This window comes from Cydia strobilella, chromosome 24 (assembly GCF_947568885.1).
Source record: "Cydia strobilella chromosome 24, ilCydStro3.1, whole genome shotgun sequence".
Taxonomy (NCBI): domain Eukaryota; kingdom Metazoa; phylum Arthropoda; class Insecta; order Lepidoptera; family Tortricidae; genus Cydia; species Cydia strobilella.
In genome coordinates this window covers 5,252,360-5,273,486 of record NC_086064.1, presented here as the reverse complement: position 1 = coordinate 5,273,486, position 21,127 = coordinate 5,252,360, and the positions used below count along the sequence as shown (strand labels likewise).

Genomic DNA, 21,127 nt, shown 5'->3' with positions numbered 1-21,127 from the left:
GTAAATTTGTTAAGATATTTAAGTTAATTTTCTGTTGAAAGGGCCGAAAATGCATAGCATTTAAATTGATTTCTTCTACGATTAGGCAGTAAGATTGGAATATGACATGTAAAAATGGTGTCACTTCTTATTTAGAATGAACTGAATAAACACATCTTTTATAATAAACGAACCAGTGGAAATATGTGTTTATTACATTGATATGGGGAGGAGAGGGGGGGTTTGAAGGTTCCATTTTTCGGTTTTTCGATTATATCGCGGATCTGAGCGACTTGGCCACTTATACAAAATGAAAAGAGATTTAATTTGTTACAAGTTTAATTGTCAAGTTTTTCGATATCTTGTATAGTTTTTGAAATATCCGCTCTTGAAGGTTTACTTAGGGCTCTCATTTTTGTCTTGATTATCTACATCAGTGAAGCTTCTAGGCCGGGTTTGGTATCGTTTTCGTATAAATCGGGGGTGCTGAATTCATTTATGGTATCAATATTGACACCATTCCTAAGTAAAAATAAAAAAAAATGTTTTTTTTTAACTCCTCTTTACGCTTAAACCGCTCACCCGATTTCGTTGAAATTTGGTATAGAGATGGTTTGAGTCCCGGGATAGTACATAGGATAGTTTTAATAACCAAAATCATCTTTTAAGGGTGTGAAAAGTGGAGTGGAAATTTGTATGAGAAATCAATAACCGCTGAACCTATTTAAATAATATTTGGGATGGTCTACATGTTTGATTTAGTTGGAAATGATACCAAACATGACTTTAAACCTAAATTTAAATAGTATTAACCTCAGGAATTCGACTTGGGCGAAGAAGCTGAATTCCCCTCACACCAAATTTCACACCTTTAAAGTATGATTTTTGAGATAAAAACTATATTATATCCTGTATCGGAACTTAAAACATGTATTTAACAAATTTTAACCAAATCGGTTCAGCGGTTTAAGCGTGAAGAGTTTAAAAAAAAAGTTTATATGTTTTTCCTTCGGAAAGGTGTCAATGTTGATACCATAAATGAATTCAGCACCCCCGATTTATACGAAAACGTAACCAAACCCGGTCTAGCAGCTTCACTGATGTAGATAATCAAGATAAAAATGAGAGCCCTACATAAACCCTCGAGAGCGGATATCTCAAAAACTATAAAAAATATCAAAAAACTTGACCTAATAAAACTTGTAACAAATTAAATCACTTTTCATTTTGTATAAGTGGCCATGTCGCTCAGATGCGTGGTTTCCGAGATATAATCGAAAAACCGAAAAATTTAACCTTCAAAACCCCCTCTCCCCCCAGCAACAGGGTCGGGGACTTTTGATATGTTCATCTCCTAACTAGTCCAAACAAAGCTACGAAGTCAAAAATTGTGTTCCTAGCATTTCCCTCTATACCTTCTTATTGCTTGGCCTATAATACACATCTACCTTGTGTGAAAAGATGATTCGAAATTATACAAGTATTAGATTACTGTTCAATTTTATTACTTAAAATATATACAGAACAATTGTAAAAATCGCTATTCCATTTCAGAAATAAATAAATAAATAATTCGATTAAAGAACTACGATTTTACAGAGATCTTACTCTACTAAAGTTAGACCAAGATAAGTCTGCAACGATTTAGCCTCGACGGAAGATCAGCGCTAGCCCAGCCAGGCTAGCACTATGCAGAGTCGGGACCATTTCGTGGCTTACATACCTACGTGTTTTCTTCTTTTTTACCACGAATAAACACTATCTATCTATTTTGATAGCACACGCAGTGCAAGTGTTATTTATTACGTCATAATTTCATAGAAGTTTGACGTTGAAAATAACACTTGCACTGCGTGTGCTATCAAAATCGTTGCAGACTTTTGTTGGTCTAACTTTATCCTGATCGCATAAGTTAGATATTATCAGAGAGAATATCGCACGACATTGTTGTAGACGTAGTTGGTACGACGCCCCAGAGCCATCAGTAAATGGCAATGTAATTTAATATACAATATATACATGCCTTTATTTTGCTCAATTGTAAGGTCAAGTGTGGTAAGTGTGGCTGACTTTCAAAATGGGGTCTGTTTACACAATACACAGAGTGTTTATTGCGAGTTTATACATTCACTACTTGCCCTTAAGGTTCGCTTTCCATACAAAAAACAATTGCGTTTTATTATTGTGTACGTTGTGTTTATATGATTACTATACATGATTACATGTGGGCGAAGAAGCCCTGTCACAAGATTGGGGCGCGCATTTTAAAACTGGTTTACCTCTACTAATCTACTAATTAACTAATAAAAATTACTAATATAGAAATTTTAGCGGATCGATGAAACAATGTAATTTACAACTTTGAAATAAACAGTACTATATCACATGTTACTATTTTATTACTACGTATCTCGAAGGTGACTCACTGTGGACGCGTCTGAGATGCCTCCTGACTGTGCTAGGAAGGCGAAATTGCTTATTGCAAACTTTACAGGCGTATGGTTTCTCGCCAGTATGAACGCGATAATGCATTTTCAACGCAGCCAAAACTATAAATTCCTTTTTGCATACATCACAAGAATGCGCTTTCTGACCTGTGTGTCGTTGGCTGTGGACTTTTAAAGCAGATTTATGTCTAAATTCCTTATTACATACTTCGCAGGAATATGGTTTAATTCCTTTGTGTATCATTATGTGATCTTGTAAAGCTGAGCTCTGTCTGAATCGCCTATGACAAATCTCACAGGGATAAGGCTTCTCTCCCGTGTGTATTAGCATGTGGCCTCTCAAAGTATTTTTGTCTGCGAATGGTTTATCACATAAGTTACAATATTCTAGCTTCACTCCCATGTGACTGTTCATATGGGATTCAAACAATTTCTTAAGTCTGTATTGCTTTCCACATATTTCACAACAGAATAATTTGTCTGAAGGATTTACAGCTTTGTTTGTGTTAGGTTGTTGCTTTGTTTTTTCTTTTGTTTGGGGGTCATTTGCTTGAGTTTCATTTGTTTGTTGCCGTTTTATATGTCGTTTTTTGGTGTGCAGTTGTTTCGCTTCTTTAATTCCATGCAAGCTTACAATGTGTTCATTTAATCCACTTTCATCTGCAAATCTCTTTTTGCATATTTTGCAGCATATTGGAAGTAAGTGTCCGGAACTCGACAAATGAGTTTTTAAAGTAAGTTTTTTTGAAAACTCTTTATAGCATACTTCACATGAAAACGGTTTTTCACCTGTATGTACACGCATGTGAGATTTTAAGTTGTGTCTGTAAGCAAATTCTTTTTGGCAAATCTTGCAGGAGAATTTGTCCGTGTGACTTTTTAAATGATTCTTTAAGACGGATTTCAGTGAATATTGTTTGTTGCATACTTCGCATGCGTACGGTTTCACCCCAGTGTGGCGGGGCATATGTTTGACGAGGAGGCTTTTATATTGGAATTTTTTCTTGCATATATCACACGAGACAGGTTTGGGGGGTCCCCTAGTGCGGGGCACTGGGCCACTGGGTGCAGCGTCTAAGGGTGGGGCGGGGGGTAGATGGACCAGCTTTTCTATCTGTTTCCTGGCAATGGCAGACGCAGCTGACTCCGTGAGGCCCGCCGATTCGGAAAGCTTCTCGAGCGGTTCAGATGCGTGGTCGGAAGCATCGTCTGACTCAACCGGGGCAGTAGTTGGGATGGTCAATGGCACTAGAAAAAAAATTATCTATAGTGTGTAATCATAACCTAAAATTAAGCATATTAATGTGTTTACTTTAAATAAAATAGAATACAAAGGTCTGACTGCAATGTCACGGTATTGTGTAAGAGCACCCGCAAATTTCATATTTTGATGTGTTATGGAATGTAGGGGAAAATACTTGAAAGTTGAGCAAGGCAAAAGCTGCCAAATGTTAACTAGTTTAACCCTTTGAACGCCTTGCCCATCGCGTGCGGCGCGTCATCGTGAACATTGTTGGTATGCACGAGGGTCATACATATTGGGTTGTAGCCGGGTGCGTCTGTTGACGTCTTTGGCGGTGAAACCGTTAAACGTGTGTGTTTTTTTAGAAATCATTCACGTTTAGATTTAAATAATATCTTTTGTCATATTAAGTGTGGAACAGTTTGCCCGAATCCGTAATCAGTGCGCCTTCAGTGACCTCCTTTAAAAACAGACTCGACAAACATTTTACGAATGGACAAAACACAAGTGCAGGACATTGATATGCACGTATCAGCAATTTTAAGCTGCCTGTGCATTCGTATATAATATAATACAATATAATTTTCATTTTTGATACAATAAGCTTTTAGGTATCACTGACTGTTACTGTCTTCTTTTAACAGGCAACTAATACTCATAAAAAACAGTTCATACAAACCCAAACGCAATGAGGTTGCGTTGTTATATCATATATCTCGATGAGTAATAGTTGCCTATTGAAAGAAAAGTGCAGTCAGCGATGAGCGCTTCTATCGTATCAAAAAGTGATATTTTTAACAAAAAATAAAATAAAGATAGTTATGGCAAAACTTGACCATGGCTACAAATAGTCCATGGTGCACCTTCTCCCTACATGTGTGGTTCATATTATATAACTTAAATTTGAGCCACTTCCTGGTATCTAATTCAGATGAAATTTGGAGGACTACCGTAATTCCTATCACAATATAATAATGTGCTAACATGGAGCTGATCTGATGATGCAGTCGGAAGATAGCCAAAGGTACGCCTCGAAGAAAAAACACAAAAACATCGACTTTAGGCTCATCGAAACGTACTTGAAAATGACATAGACATGAAAATGAGAAGAAGTACAGTCAGCAATAAGTGTGTCCTTTTTTTCTTATAGTCACTTGTTAAATTAGATTACTATTTCGGTTTGAATGCTAAAGTCTATAGTCTTCATCTTGGGCTACAAATATAATGTGAGAAGTTTGTGACAAGACTGTAAGTTTGACACTCTAAATCCAATAAACTTCTTCGTATTAGTTTTGATTGCTTTGAATTAACACTTCGCGTGGCATATTCCCGCAGTGGGAATGTCTATTTAAAAATCTAATTAATCGACAGGAAGTTATAAGTACAAAAAACTGAAGTGTTGTATGCCACCTGAAGAATTAAAAGTGATATGTAGTGCAATGAGTGAGGTAGTCGAGGTGTAACCTAAGAATAGAGTTTTGACAGTTATAAATTGACTCATAATCAATAGGTCAATTCATAATTGTCAAAAATCAATTCTTACGTTACCCCAATTAGAAATCAATGTAAACCATGTGACGTTTAATAATAAAAAAACTGATTGATTTACAGTTTTATTTGTAAAGAATTCATACAGGCAGTAACATTTCATTTCCTGTGTAACAATTTTATTAATAGTTTAAAAGCTTTACAGACATCTTAGTGTTATAAAAAGCAATTACTCCATGGGATTTGAAACGTGAAGTGACAAGCGTGTACCATTTTCAAACTGAGGCATGTGTGTTGATTATACATGTTCAGGATAGCCAAACTTTAAATCCCAGAATCAAATATTTAATTGCTAAAACATGGCACAGAAGGTCATGCATATCTAAAAACTTACTAAGTACATGTTTTGTCACAAATACATGCAAAAATTTAAAACGTCACTAAGTAAAAGAAGGAAAAAGTTTTTTACGTTTTAAATATTTGTCTCAAATCAACAATTGAAAAAATATACAACTGTAATCAGTTTAAACAAAAACCTTTTATTTTCAAATACCTTTCCGCAAAACGTTTTAGGTCCTACTAATATTTCGGTTCCAGGCAAGTAGCATAAAAAGAGTAAAAGAAGCTGAAAATTTGTTGGTCATTCAAATGGCAACAGTTATAAATGTACTAGTAGACCTAACAGAGATCAGAATAACATCTGGCACTTTAGTATCAACTAAAATCAACAAAAGGCATAGAGGTAACCGATATCAATATTGATCTATGTCATCATTCTATCTACAAATTTACAGTAAACTCAAATGAATATCGGTATGTCAGTGTTTTCAAAACCAGAGATAACATTTGTGACTGTATTAAATATTTATAAAACTTATAGTTAGCATAATATAATAACAATTGAATATTTACTTTAATAAGCATATAGTTTCAGACTGGCAAAGGTGTATTAAATACATAAATACTCACTTGACTTGTGAAACTAATAAAAATCTCGTAAGATATGTGGTGAATCGGTATTTCCAACTATCCTCGCCGGACACAAATGGGAATAGGGTTTTCATATAATACATTCCCATTTGTCTCCGCCTCATGTATGGCCACATGGGGCGGGGACACACCGGGGAAATGGGAATACACCGGTGAATCTTATTATAATTAGAATAAATATCACTTCTTTATGACAATATAATTGGAGACTGCTTCATTGTGGACGCGTTTCAGATGTCTCCTAACATGGCTGGCTAACCGGAATTGCTTCTGACAAACTTTACAGACGTAAGGCTGTTCTCCAGTGTGAATACGTTGATGCTCCTTTAATGCAGCTAGTACTATAAATTCCTTTTTACATATATCGCAACCATGTGCTTTCTGTCCCGTATGCCGTTTGCTATGAACTTTCAAAGCAGATTTATGTCTGAAATTTTTATTACAAACTTCGCAGGAATAAGGTTTGACACCTTTGTGTATTAACATGTGGTATTGTAAAGCTGAGCTCTGCCGGAATCGTTTCTGACATATCGCGCAGGGATAAGGTTTTTCCCCAGTATGTAATAGCATATGACTTTTCAAAGTACTTTTTTCTGCAAAGCGTTTGTCACATAAAGTACAGTACTCAAGCTTCACTCCCGTGTGCCTATTCATGTGGGCATCGAATAATTTCTTAAGTCTATATTGCTTCCCACATATTTCACAGCAGAATAATTGGCCTGAGAGATTTGTTTTATTTCTTGTTTGTTCTTCTTGTTCCTTTGTATGCGGATTATTTGTTTGAAGATCGTCTAGAATTTCATTTGTATGCTGTTTTTTAATGTGTCGTTTTTTTGGTTGAAGTGGGTTTGTTTTTTTAATTCCATGCAAACTAGTAATGTGTTCATTTAATTCACTTTCATAAGCGAACCGTTTTTTACAAATTTTGCAAGAAATCGGAAGTAAATGACCAGAACTGATTAAATGACTTTTTAAAGAAAGCTTTTTAGAAAACTCTCTATTGCAAACTTCGCATGAAAACGGTTTGACACCTGTGTGCACACGCATATGAGATTTTAAGTTATATCCATAATTGAATTCTTTTTGGCATACGTCGCAGGAGAACTTGTTGTCCGTGTGAGTTTTTAGGTGATTCTTTAGGACGGATTTCAGTGAGTACTTTTTGTTGCATACTTCACAGGCGTAAGGCTTTATTCCAGTATGTCTAGGCATATGTTTGACTAGGAGATGTTTAAACTGGAATTGTCTTTTGCATATGTCGCAGGAGACAGGTTTGGGGGGTCCCCTGTTGCGAGGTGCAGGCTGTCCTGGTTGAGCGTCCAAGGGTGGTGCGGGGGGAAGTTGGGATAGCTTCGCCATTTGTTTCCTTGCAACGGCGGACGCAGAAGATTCCGTGAAAGTGCTTGCTGACTCTGAGCCCGCCAGCATCTCGAGTTGTTCTAAGGCGTGGGTGGAATAATTCCTCGTCCGCGCTGGGGCTGGTGGTGGGACGGCTAATGGCACTAGAAAGAAAAATAGCTTATAGGACGTAATTACTACACTTAATGTTTAGATTTTTTTAACACACAGTTCATGGTGACACGGGTATGTTTATATGCATACCCCCCGGGTTATGGGCGTAGGAATAATTTCGTGTATTTATAACTTTGTTTATTTTAATTACATGCTATGAATTAAAAATAGGTAGTAAGCTCCAAATATGCTTAGAAATGTTAAAACAGTTAATGTTTATACCTATTTTTTGGCTAGTGTAAAACATTCCCGCATCCAAAATCCCAGGTGTGTTGTGTGTTTATATGTTACAATGTTTAGCGTGTAGTGTAGTGCAGAGAACTTTAGACAATTGTTAATGTTAAATGTAGTGAGTGGTTGGAACATTTAATGTCTGACATTTTAAGCACTCGTCTGTTATTAGTTTTCCTCGCATATCTCCTGAGATATTTTAGGGTTTAGGGGTACTTCTCACTCATTAGAATCCTTGTCCAAACTTTGGATAATTTTGACTTAGTAAATGATAAATAATTATTACAAAGCGTTTATTACACACCATTAACAAGATACACTAATCTAACACTAAATGTATTTCACAATGTAACTTTTACAGTTAACATAATAGGGTTGTGTCTTCTTGTTGAACGTTATAATAACAGTCATATCCATGTCCATCTCCCGGGCTGTTCACAAAATCGTTGCTCGCTGCTATGCGCCGTTGGTGGGTGACTCCAAAATCCTCACCGGTAGATTTATTTTACAGCTAACCCTTTGACTGCCAAAGACGTCCATATAAACCAATATCAACCTTCCTGCATTCCGATAAGGTTAATGATGACGCGCCGCACACGATAGGCATGGTGTTTAGTGTTAATTAATCGTCACGTCGCTCCTAAAGTACACGAAAATAGCAGTAGAGACTAGTCAACTTATTATGGAAACATATAAAAAGTGGACCCGTCTTTGCTGGCCCTGAAGGCCTAACAGAATAGTCAGAATTAATTTTGCATGCTTAGTTAAAACAATACAGCATATATTTAATTGACACAAATGTATTACAAGAGCTAAACTAACTGCCATCAAACTGTTTCGCAGTTTGGCAGTACTATTTCAATGTAACACCCATGTACCGTGTCTTATGAAATAAATGAATAATAATAATACTTTAGTGGTTAAGGTTTAATAATGGTTAACGATACGACATGTAGATTTCAAAAAAAATTGTAAATTTTGAAGACTCGTCAATCGGGTACTACTTGTCGAGCCGCTAAAGAGATAAAAAATGGTAACATGCTAATTCCTGAATAGTTTTGGCGTGTAAACCCGAGTAATCCGAACCTAATAATCAGCGATAAAAATAAATACATACGTGCTTGTACCAATTCTCCGTTGTTGATCGTTTCGCCCTCCGACATCTTCGCCTCCAACTTGACCGGGTGCACTTCGCCTGAAGGAAAGAGCAACTTTACACACATAAATTGAATGGTAAATCGGGAATAAGGTAAAGAGCAAGTCTTAGTATCCAAATCGAATGACAATAGATTACAGAGTGTCCAGCGGCAGATTTCCGATGTAATAATTTGATTCAAAAAACTAAATCATATAAAGCATTTTTTTATGAAAGAAAACCCCCCCGACTTTCTCTCACTATGCATTCGAAAATTCTAATAACTGGTTTAGAAACAGAATAGTTCATGTTAAGATACGGATGAACGATTTATACGCGGGCCGAGCCATGGGTCTGCCCACGTAGAGGCTAGTATACAGTAATAGCTCTATCGTTGCGTGTTAGGTACTGAACTGATTTATACGCGGGCCGAGCCATGGGTCTGCCCACGTAGAGGCTAGTATACAGTAATAGCTCTATCGTTGCGTGTTAGGTACTGAACTGATTTATACGCGGGCCGAGCCATGGGTCTGCCCACGTAGAGGCTAGTATACACTAATAGCTCTATCGTTGCGTGTTAGGTACTGAACTGATTTATACGCGGGCCGAGCCATGGGTCTGCCCACGTAGAGGCTAGTATACAGTAATAGCTCTATCGTTGCGTGTTAGGTACTGAACTGATTTATACGCGGGCTGAGCCATGGGTCTGCCCACGTAGAGGCTAGTATACAGTAATAGCTCTATCGTTGCGTGGTAGGTACTGAACTGATTTATACGCGGGCCGAGCCATGGGTCTGCCTACGTAAAGGCTAGTATACAGTAATAGCTCTATCGTTGCGTGTTAGGTACTGAACTGATTTATACGCGGGCCGAGCCATGGGTCTGCCCACGTAGAGGCTAGTATACAGTAATAGCTCTATCGTTGCGTGTTAGGTACTGAACTGATTTTTATAGAAAGACTAAGGTTATGGTGCTTTGACTCCAATATACACAAAATTTGTTTGTATACTTAGTTTCAAAAATGTACATTATTGTTAGTGTACATTGGTTAACTGGTAAAGAATGCCTTAAAAATTTAACGGGCAACCTTCGGTTTTATATGGCAAAAATGACCACCCTATGATAATAGATGGATAGAAGAATACTCTTTATTGGCCCACCTCAGTACAAGATACAGCTTAAAGAAAACAATACTTTAGTTGATAATGAATTTTATTTCACATCAAAGTGACAGGCTTGCATTATTATTGAGTCCGCCATTTGTACAATCGTGTATTGTGCAATCAAGATGAAATAAATAAATAATAAATAAAAATTAAGAAATACCCATGGCGTGTGCATTAATTATGTAGGTTGTAGGTATAATGTTAATATTGTAGGAATCAGATGTAGAAATACTCACGGAGTGTAAAATCATCATGTGTGGCACTTCCTTCCACAGCTTCAGACTTGATTGCGGGTTTCTCATCTGAAACAGGAAATTTAGTTGCATTAATACTCTATCTACATCATAGGTATCATATAACCTATCCATACCACTTGCTTACCATTTTCACTGATAAGAAAAAGGAAAATATTAGAATGTAAATATGTATTTAGGTGAATGAAAGATGTTATTTGGGGCATTTTCTATGAAAAGGGACCTTATTGTCGATGAAGCTTACGTCGCACAGCGTCGCGCGGCATTGTAATTATATCGTAGCATCGTTAATAATGGCGTAAGCGCCATCGACATCGAAAGGTCCCTTTTATAGAAAATACCATATTTAATCCCTGTCGCCTCTTTCCGCCATCGCTCTACGCGTCAACATTTCCATCTTCACCACTTAGATGGTTGGCACTGGCAGTCCTCTTGTCGCGAATAGGTCTAAGTACGGTTAACTATAAATAAGATAAATATGTAGTAAGATGTCTTTTTTACGAACTAAGCATATTTTAATTGTATTTCTGTGTAACTTGGATTTTTGATGATTTACGTGTATCTTCTTTAATCACTTTGTACAATTTTGTGTTTATATATCGTGCTAGTTCAATAAGTTAATCAATATGTTCTAGGGATAAGAATCTCGTGTCCCAATAATAAAAATTACCTTAATCTCTACGAAATGTAATAGTCGTAAGCTGATTGGCTCAATAAACTTCCGCACACTGTGCACGCAACAGCCACGTGACCAGTAGGCGTGGTTTTAACTGCTATGACGGCGCGCCTGTAATTGCATACAATGTGTGCGTGTAGTTGTGTGTGTTGTGTAAATACGGCCACGCCGCCAAGCAATTCCCCCCAGATGCCCGCCGGCAGCGAGCCCAACCACGAGAGCTCGTGCCGCAAGAGTAGCCCCCGAAGACCCACAAAGCCACAGATTGGCCACCATGACCACCAAGCCATGATGGCCAACCACAACCAAGAAGAAGAGAGCCAACATAGTTGGCAAAAACAGACCGTGCCGTCGTTACGACACGCGACATAAACAGCCAAAAAGGGCCCCACCCTGTAATGGTCCCCGAAAGGGGGAGTGTAAGAAGATCCGCTACTCCAAGCAATACTCACTCTCTCTAAAGCCTCACTAGAGGCAACAGCCTCCTAACACTAACCAGTATTGTTTTTTCAGGGTTCCGTACCTCAAAAGGAAAAAAACGGAACCCTTATAGGATCACTAGTGCGTCTGTCTGTCTGTCTGTCCGTCTGTCACAGCCTACTTTCTCCGAAACTACTGGACCAATTAAGTTGAAATTTGGTACACATATGTAAGTTTGTGACCCAAAGATGGACATGTAACGTAAACAAATTAATTTTACCCACGGGGACCACTTTTGGGGGGTAAATGAGAAAATTAAAAAATAAAGTTTGTCAAACTATATCGTATTACATATCAAATGAAAGAGCTCATTGTGGGAATCTCAAATATATTTTTTTTTATAATTTTAAAATAAATAGTTTAGAAGTTATTCAAGAAAATAGGCAAAAATGACCATTCCCCCCTTTATCTCCGAAACTACTGGGTCAAACATTTTGAAAAAAATACACAAAATAGATCTTTACCTATAGATCACCGGAAAACCTATTAGAAATGTGCAGTCAAGCGCGAGTCGGACTTAATTACTTAGTTTTTGATCCGACCCCTACCAAGGTCAGACGGTCTGAAGGCTTTTCAGCGACTGTCTAGCACACGCTTAAGTGTTTGAAAGAAGCGGCTTGTTGTGTCGGCGCGCGCGGTGCGGCGCGTTGAAGGTCACTCCATTGTATTTTTGTGTAGGTATCAAAACGGTGGGTATTTGTGTTTTCTTTGAGAAACAAGTATCTGTTCGTAAGAACTATTATATAATCTGTGCGTTTCTCCAAAACCTTCATGTTGCCTGCGGTGTTTCCGAACCGATACGACCTTCAAACCTTTAAGAGAAATGGTTGGACGTGTGTTATGAATGCTTGAGGTTCTGCGAGACGAGGAATGAGGTTCTTCTGTTATATGTTAAGTTAGATTTGTGTACTATGTGTATGAAATGTCTATTGGTTTCACAGTGCTTTGGATCACTGTTATGCTGTGAAATGTAATGAATAAAAAATAAATAAATAAAGAGAAGAACTCTTATGTTCCATCTGGGCCGGCAATGCATTTATAATCCGTCTGGTGTTGCGGCCATGTGCAACCGTAATCATTTATCATCAGGTCCTTTGTCTCCTATAGCATAAAAAAATCTATGGCATTATTGCTTACCCAAGAAATGAATGAACTGCAACCGCTGCAGCTCGGCCTGGCTGCGCTGCACTAGGTGCTTGAACTCGCTCGCGTCCCGCAGCCGCCCCACGCACGCCTCGCAGATTCCGCTCTCGTTGTCACTGCCCATTGCAATCTAGAAGGCAATGTAGCTTTTAATAAAAATGTTGTTTAAAAAATATATGATTATAGTAGATGTATTTTATTATATGTCTCCCTAAGGCATGTAAACAAAGGAAGAAATGTAAAAATTTGCATGTAACCGGTAAGCTTAGTTGGTTGGTAAAGAGTGATTGGTATGATGTTCCAAAAGGTCGCAAGTTCGAATCTTGCCCTGAGAGGTGATTTTTTTCATTTTTACTTCAATTTCATTTATAATAATAATAATAATTGATTGATAATAAAAAAAAAGAAAAAAAACAGCTGCTGACACTGACAGACGTCCTTTTACATTTCTTTTGATAAAATATATTTTAAATGTGGTCTTTGCCCTAAATAGTGATAAATACTCATGTGTGAACCGAGTTATTGCTACACCATGCGGACAATTGATATTTTTCATTATAATCACCGCGACCATGGGTCGCAGTCGCATTGCAACCGTGTTGACATTTGTCATACATCCTTTCAATGAGTTTGTAAGCATTATCGTGTACTTTTATTATGTACCTATCAGTGATCGGAATAGGCAGAGTATAAATACCTAAACTTGGTAGAACAAAGTCATAAAGTGGAGACTGCCTTGCGATAACATTTTTTTCCGGAACTAAAGTCCCGGAAACGTACGAAGTAAATAATATTGTTATAAATACGGTAAAAAACAATGCATTCCTCGTTTTTGTTCAATACAAGCAATAGGCGTAAAATAAAATAACCAATTTGTTTCTGCAACTTTCCATATATATTTCTTAAATCTAAATACACACATATTGTCAATTAAATATTAGTTGCGAATATGATCCTGATTCTGACGACATATACTTAGATTTAAGAAATATACATAATCATTATTATTATTTTTTAATGTTATAAGCTTTATTGAAAAGATGATAAATAAAATTTACATTAATTGTATAAAACAATCATTGTACGTCGCGAGACATATTACAGAGAACAATAGTATTTTATACAATCGTGATATAATAGAGAGCTTTTCAGTCGAGTACCGTGTTTAAGCAACGAAGCTTGCTTGCCCGGCGGCCGGGGCGCGAGGTATCGCGGGCTGCGGCAGCTCGCGTATCTTAGTTGTACACTTTTGGTTTGTTTACTTATATGATTCTACTAGTTGAAAGTATTACTTTTTTGTCTCGTAGAAAAAGTATTGTATACAATAGTGATATAATCAAGCTTTTCAATCTCGTACCTTAACTTAAGCAACTCAGCAAGCTTCGTTGCTTAAACACGGTACTCGACTGAAAAGCTCTCTATTATATCACGATTGTATAAAATACTATTTTTCAACGTTGGATAGTCTATGGCACTTCTTTTGGTTTGTTTACCTAAGTATATGATTCTACTAGTTGAAAGTATTATTTTTTTTGTCTCGTAGAAAAAGTATTGTATACAATAGTGATATAATCAAGCTTTTCAATCTCGTACCTTAACTTAAGCAACTCAGCAAGCTTCGTTGCTTAAACACGGTACTCGACTGAAAAGCTCTCTATTATATCACGATTGTATAAAATACTATTGTTCTCTGTAATATATCTCGCGACGTACAATGATTGTTTTATACAATTAATGTAAATTTTATTTATCATCTTTTCAATAAAGCTAATTAAAAAATAATAATAATGATTATGTATATTTCTTAAATCTAAGTATATGTCGTCAGAATCAGGATCATATTCGCAACTAATATTTAATTGACAATATGTGTGTATTTAGATTTAAGAAATATATATGGAAAGTTGCAGAAACAAATTGGTTATTTTATTTTACGCCTATTGCTTGTATTGAACAAAAACGAGGAATGCATTGTTTTTTACCGTATTTATAACAATATTATTTACTTCGTACGTTTCCGGGACTTTAGTTCCGGAAAAAAATGTTATCGCAAGGCAGTCTCCACTTTATGACTTTGTTCTACCAAGTTTAGGTATTTATACTCTGCCTATTCCGATCACTGGTACCTATGTTACAACTTCTTGAATAAACGTCTTTTATTATTATGCATCCCGGTCTTTTGATAGGCTTGCGTGGGGATATAAATCCAACACGTAGAGGCCCCCTTGGAGAGCTTTAATGTCATGTAGAACGCCTGCTGGAACCCGTTCACAGGCGCAACAATAGACACCCATGAACCGGTCGCAGCAGGCATTGGGACTATTGTAGAAAAAGTGAACAGTATACCGGTCTATGGATTGAAGTTTGGGTGGACAATGAGACTGGGCTATTGTAAAGAAGTCCGGACACCTGCCATAACAATGTTAAAACACGTTATCGAGGCAGGTGGTGACTTGCCGCTGACTAGATGGGCCATTGAAACTGCCGTCGTGAAGAAGACCAGGAGCAAGAGACAGCCCTAACATATTACGCGTATGCATATGCCTGGCTAAATTACGGTATTATTCTGTGGGGTAATAGTACCAACGCTCCATTACTTTTTACCCTTCAGAAAAAGCTTGTTCGTATCTTAATAAATAAAACACTTGACGAAATCGAAACTCACAAACCTTATTTTTCTGAACTTGGACTGCTGACCCTTACATCTATGTATATATTAGAAATGTGTAAGTTCGTTCGAAAGCACAGGGAATTCTACATAAAACGAGAGGACCTACCTTCTACACGACCCATACGTAACAAGAATAGACTAATCCCACCACCTTGTAAACTTAAACTACTGTCATCAGGCCCTTTAGTAATGTCTATTAAAATATATAATAAACTTCCGGACTCTATAAAAGAAGAAGGAAATGATAATATACATATAAATAAAATTATTATTAGATAAGTCATATTACACTCTAAGCGAATTTTTTAATGACATATTATAATTCAATAATATCTATAGATTATTTGTTCTTGTTAATATAATACTTAATGTTTTGAATAACAAAATGACAAATGACATTGGAATTAAAACTTTCGACACGAAGAGTGTATTTTTGACATTTTAATTCTTATTTACATTTGCTTATAATTATTGTATGTTAAAATAATTAATCAAAAATTCTCCTCTCCTTGGAATTGTAAATTATAGTTATATTTGTAGTTATAGTATATTGCAGTGCCCAACAGGGTTCACAAAGACCTAGCTTATAAGTTTACCACCTGTACAATTACTGATAATGCAAAAAAATATTGAGTATTGAGCAACACCGGTGTGAGCGGCTCAGGGGTGTCGAGAGGTGTGCGCCGCTTTCTACCCAGTGACTGTTAACAGCCACTGTGCCAACTCGCGTCTTATGCATCTTTCACTTCCACCCCTGGAGCATATAGCTCTTACGACTCCCCTCTGGACGGCCAATGAAGGCAAGCCAGAGCTGAGAGTCCTACGGGTCCCCTTGGGGTCCACTCCGACCGACGAAGACACGCCGGAGACGGAGACCCTAACCGACTCTCTGGAGCACTCGGGTCCGTGGGGTCGTCACTCCCCAACAGCTCGCCACAAGCTGCCCTGCGGGCTTATTATTATTATCACCGGCAAAACTACGAAATTATTAGAAATGATTACAAGGAGCGGTAACATCAAGCGCACGCCCACCACCCCCGCCCGCCTCGTCCAGGTCCAGTTTCTCGTCCACATCGTCGTCAGGCGACGAATTTGCAACGGCGCCTGACACAGACGGGTCTAGTGACGAGAGCGGGCCGCCGCCGCCGCCGCCGCCACGACCACCTGCGCGACGAGGGCGGCCACCGCTGCCGGCACGCTGCCCCATCCTGCACATCCTGCCCCGCCCACGGCTCCCGCTGCCGGTGGTATAGTGCGTCGCATGAGATGGTCTCAATCCATTAATGAGAATAAGCCTTTTTGGCACAGACATCAGCTGAGCCACCTTCCCTTTCAATTAGTTTGTAAGCATTATCGTGTACTTTTATTATGTACCTATGTTACAACTTCTTGAATAAACGTCTTTTATTATTATTTTTATTAATGTCATGCGCGCCTATTATGGGGCTACAGAGGGGGGAACCCAGCTGTCCGCGTATCGTTCAAGGGTACTGCCTCTGTTTCAGGCTCTTGAACCCATTACCGTATCGGAGCAGCGACTATCGGATCAGGTGCGTGTCATTCAGCGGTTAAAGCGGTTGGATGACGCGACACTTGACCAGCTTCGCCAGGAGGCTCTCTCTGCTTGCGCGGACTCCACCTCGATACGAGATCTGCCCGCCACGTCGCCGGATCCTGCGCCCGCACACCCGACCTGGCACCGCGGGTTGATTTCAATACCGACGAGGGAGACTGTGCGAGTGTGAGTACTTCTGCTAATGAGCAATTGAGGAGGACTTTGGAAGAGGCGATTACGCAGTATCGCGCCACAACCAACTCTAGGCCACGATTACCACGTCTGCCTATGAATAGACGCAATCTAACGTTAGTGGGAGCCCTAAACGCTTTACTAGAGACACATTTATGGACTAGTAAAGATTTAGAAGATACGCACTCGATCATGTACTGCGGAGCCATCGCGGCGTGCTGTGTTGCTCGAGTCAAGTTTCCGGACGCTGAACGTGCACCTAGGACCGCCGGAGGTGTCCTTGCATGCAAGCGCGGATCGAGCGACGTATCAGCTCGTTTAGGACTCTCATTGCAAAGCTGATCTGCTTCAGGGGGAGCAACAATCAGATGCAGAAGGCGGTGATCTTGGACACGGCGCGGATAGTCCGCCGGTTCCTCTCTCTGCGGCCCTGACCACCGGCAGCTTGGGCCCTGCCCCGCTGCTGGCGGCACCCTAGGTTAGGTTTTTTATAATATGTTTATATGTATTTTGTATTGTTTTTGTACGTGTTTTTGTATTTTATTTTTATATCCATATTATTAAAAAACCTAACTTAAGAAGAAAAATAAGAGTATAATTATTATTATTATTATTATTATTTAGCTTTATCCCACATTAGTGGTCCCCAAGGGTATAAGCCTCCTCCATCTGTCTCCACCTCTCTTTGTCGGTGGCAACATCCATCCATTTTTTTCCCGCAGCCTGTACAATGTCATCTGCCCATCTTTTTCTTTGCCTTCCCGCTCTTCTCTTTCCAGCTGGGCCTGGCCATTTTGTTACAAGATTTGTCCACCTTTGATCCTGATATCTTGCTACATGACCTGCCCACCTCCACTTTTGTTTCAGACTAAACTGCAGGGCATCTGTTATCTTTGTTCTCTTGCGGATGTCTATATTTCTTGTTTTTTGTATTCTTCTTAAATTTAAAATACTTCTTTCCATTGCATGCTGGCAAGATAGAATTTTGTTCTTCGCTCTTTCCGTGTAAACCCATGTTTGGCATGCATATGTCAAGCTAGGAAGAATGCAGGAGTCCATTATGATCTTTTTCATGTTAAGATTGTAATTGCCTTTGAGAATTTCTTTTTGTGCCCAGTATTTCTTCCAGGTTGTGTTTATTCTTCTATCAATTTCATTTTCATTACTGGTTGTTGCGAAAGATACTAATTTTCCCAGATATACATAGTCTTCCACATAATCTATGGGTTTTTCCTCTATTTTGATAGTCTTCTTGTTGTAGTTTGACATGATTTTAGTTTTAGATGCATTCATGTGCAGGCCGATTTTTTTGCTTTCAAAGTCCAGTTCTTGTAGCATTTTTTCCATGTCTTTTGCTGATTCACTAAAGATGGCTATGTCATCAGCAAATCTTAAATGCGTTAGTTTTTTGTTTGATATCCATATTCCTTTTCGATTCCAGTCCATTTTCTTGAAAATATCCTCCAGAACCGCTATAAATAGTTTTGGAGAGAGTGGGTCGCCTTGTCTCACTCCTCTCCCAATTGTGAATGGTTCGCCTTGCCTTTCTAGTTTAACTCTGCTTGTGCTTTTTGAATAAATATTCTTTATTATGTCTATATATGTGTTGTTGATATTATTGTTTTTTAGGGCAAGCAATATAGATGACTGTGTTATACTATCGAAAGCTTTCGAGTAGTCCACAAAAGCTATATATAGTGGCCTATTAAATTCTTTATATTTTTCAATAACCTGTTCCATGGTGTGGATGTGGTCGGTTGTAGAATAGTGTGATCTGAATCCTGCCTGTTCAACCGGTTGATTTCTGTCGATGTTTGGAGCTATTCTACTCAGAATTATTGATGAGAAGAGTTTATATATTGTTGATAGTAGGCTTATAGGTCTGTAGTTGCTGATGTCAAGCGGGTTCCCTTTCTTGTAGAGTAGTGTTATGTTGGATTCACACCACTGGTTTGGTACTTCCTTGTTTTTCAAAACTAGGTTGAACAGTTTTACTAGATATGTTATTAAAATTGGAGCACCTATTTTTAGGGCGAAGATGGACATGGGTCTCACCTGATAACAACACAAAAAACGAAATCGACTTTATTCTCAGCCCTAAACCAAATACTATAAAAAACATAGAGGTGTTGAACAATGTAAGCTTTCCCTCGGATCATAGACTAGTAAGATGTACTCTTAATACAGAAAAACCTAAAGTCAGTCGAAGAGTGTTTAATACAGTCCCCAACAAGCTGAAGAGTGTAATAGAACGAAGTAACTATATTAAAAATCTAGAAAAATATGTAACAACATCAGAAAATTCACTGATCGAGTCCGAAGATGTCCAATCCCTAAGTAATAAATTGGAAATAATAATAGCAAAAAGTCTACAATCTACTAAAAAACCAAGCACTACCCAACACAGAGTTCTTACCAATCAAACACTTAGTCTAATTTCTAGACGACATGAACTATTGACCATGAAGCCAAGAACCAGAGAAATTAAAGAAGAATTAAAGGTGATATTCAAACAAACAAATAAGGCAATCCGAAAAGACTATGATAGCCATAGACAATCAGTAATAGAAAGGAACATGTCAAAGTTCAGAAGCTCAAAGAGAGCTTTTAAAGAACTTGCTACTTGCAAAAATTGGATACAATCTTTGAATGATGAAAAGGGAGAAACTAGGGATAGAAATGATATAGTGAAACATGCCACAACTTTCTATGCTGGACTTTACAAAAAACCATTACAGGAGGAAGAAATTAACTATAACTGTAATAAAGAAAATACTTCAGAAACAATCCCAGAGCAAATAACTATAAATGAGATCCTAAAACATATAAAAAAATTAAAACCTGAGAAAAGCCCAGGAGCAGACAGCATCTCGAAAGAGTATAATACTGATTTAATAAGAGTATAATAATTTTATTTATTTTTTATTTTTCAAGTGCAGAGATATACACGCAGTGTATTAAACAATATATAATATACTATAATATATATAATTTCAAAATTTGCAAGACTGTTTAGTTATTGTAATATAACAATTGGCTCGTAACAACACCATAAAATCCAAAAAGTTGTTTAATATTTTTCAATAAAAAAGACGTCAAGATTGTTTACTTTTTTTCTAATGCTAAAAAAACGAACTATAATTATGTGCAACTAAGCTTACAAAATTATAGAATTATGTTTAAAATGAATAATAAGTCTAAAAGAAGCCGTACGTACACGTATATTAAAGCATTCTTCAATCATATCCAAATATATCTCAGTTTTTCCGACATGAGTATACAAAGTCTTCAAGCCCTTGTCTGGAGGGCGACGCAGGCAGCAGCGACACGAATGCATCGCCTCTATGGCATCAATAACCGCATCACTATCGTAATCTTCCATCATTAAAACACTTTTGTTCCAATTTATAAATATTTATTTAACTTGTATTATTTATTTTACTTTTTATAGATTACTATTTACAATTTTTACAAAAGAATATGACAGATGGCCCGATGGGCCCGATGGCGTTGGCATACAGTGTTCCCATGTGCTTCACCAAAAAAAAAAACTACTCATAATTAAATCTAACCAGACCGTTCGGTAAGTATCTCGACAGACAAGACTACTATTTACATGAATCTGCACTCAAATTGGTTCTCATGAGATAAATAAGAATAAATTTATTGAGAATAATTAAAAATACATTACCATGCACAAAAGGGTGTCCGGTAAGCCCCAAACTAGAATAAACATATATATATATATTTTGACCATATATTTTAGTAATATTAACTCAATATTAAATCAAGAATGCTACAAATCCAGCCAAATTTAAATTCATTCATAATGATTATAATATTCATCAAAACTAGACAAATACAGTTAAATCTATGTACATGGCAACATTGCTACCATAGACTAATGCAGTGTTTTTTTTTTGTGCAACACTAAAGTAGAGATATGCTAAAGAGACATTTTTAAT

The 21,127-nt window shown here is 37.6% G+C and overlaps 1 protein-coding gene across 2 annotated transcripts; it reads right to left on the bottom strand.

Annotated features, from left to right (window-relative positions):
• Nucleotides 1–1,500: 1,500 nt before the first annotated feature.
• Nucleotides 1,501–20,643, bottom strand: LOC134752137 (zinc finger protein ZFP2-like). Of its 2 annotated transcripts, none has more exons than XM_063687727.1 (5): nt 20,380–20,641; nt 12,739–12,874; nt 10,428–10,493; nt 9,008–9,085; nt 1,501–3,674 (listed from the first exon to the last, which is right to left on the bottom strand). In XM_063687727.1, the coding sequence occupies exons 1-5, from the start codon at nt 20,545–20,547 to the stop codon at nt 2,371–2,373; spliced, it is 1,752 nt and encodes a 583-aa protein (XP_063543797.1). In that variant the 5' UTR covers nt 20,548–20,641; the 3' UTR covers nt 1,501–2,370. The 2 variants fall into 2 exon arrangements, with proteins under 2 accessions (XP_063543797.1, XP_063543796.1); XM_063687726.1 differs by lacking the exon at nt 1,501–3,674 and adding an exon at nt 5,323–7,649 and having other exon boundaries at nt 20,380–20,643.
• Between the last annotated feature and the right edge of the window lie 484 nt (nt 20,644–21,127).

Excerpts from the sequence above, each read along its gene's own strand:
- LOC134752137 (XM_063687726.1), bottom strand. The coding sequence starts at position 20,547 with ATGATGGAAGATTACGATAGTGATGCGGTTATTGATGCCATAGAGGCG. Across the intron at positions 12,875-20,379 it reads AAGAATGCTTTAATATACGT|ATTGCAATGGGCAGTGACAA; the intron begins GTACGTACGGCT and ends ATTGCCTTCTAG. Across the intron at positions 9,086-10,427 it reads ACATGATGATTTTACACTCC|GCGAAGTGCACCCGGTCAAG; the intron begins GTGAGTATTTCT and ends TCTTTCCTTCAG.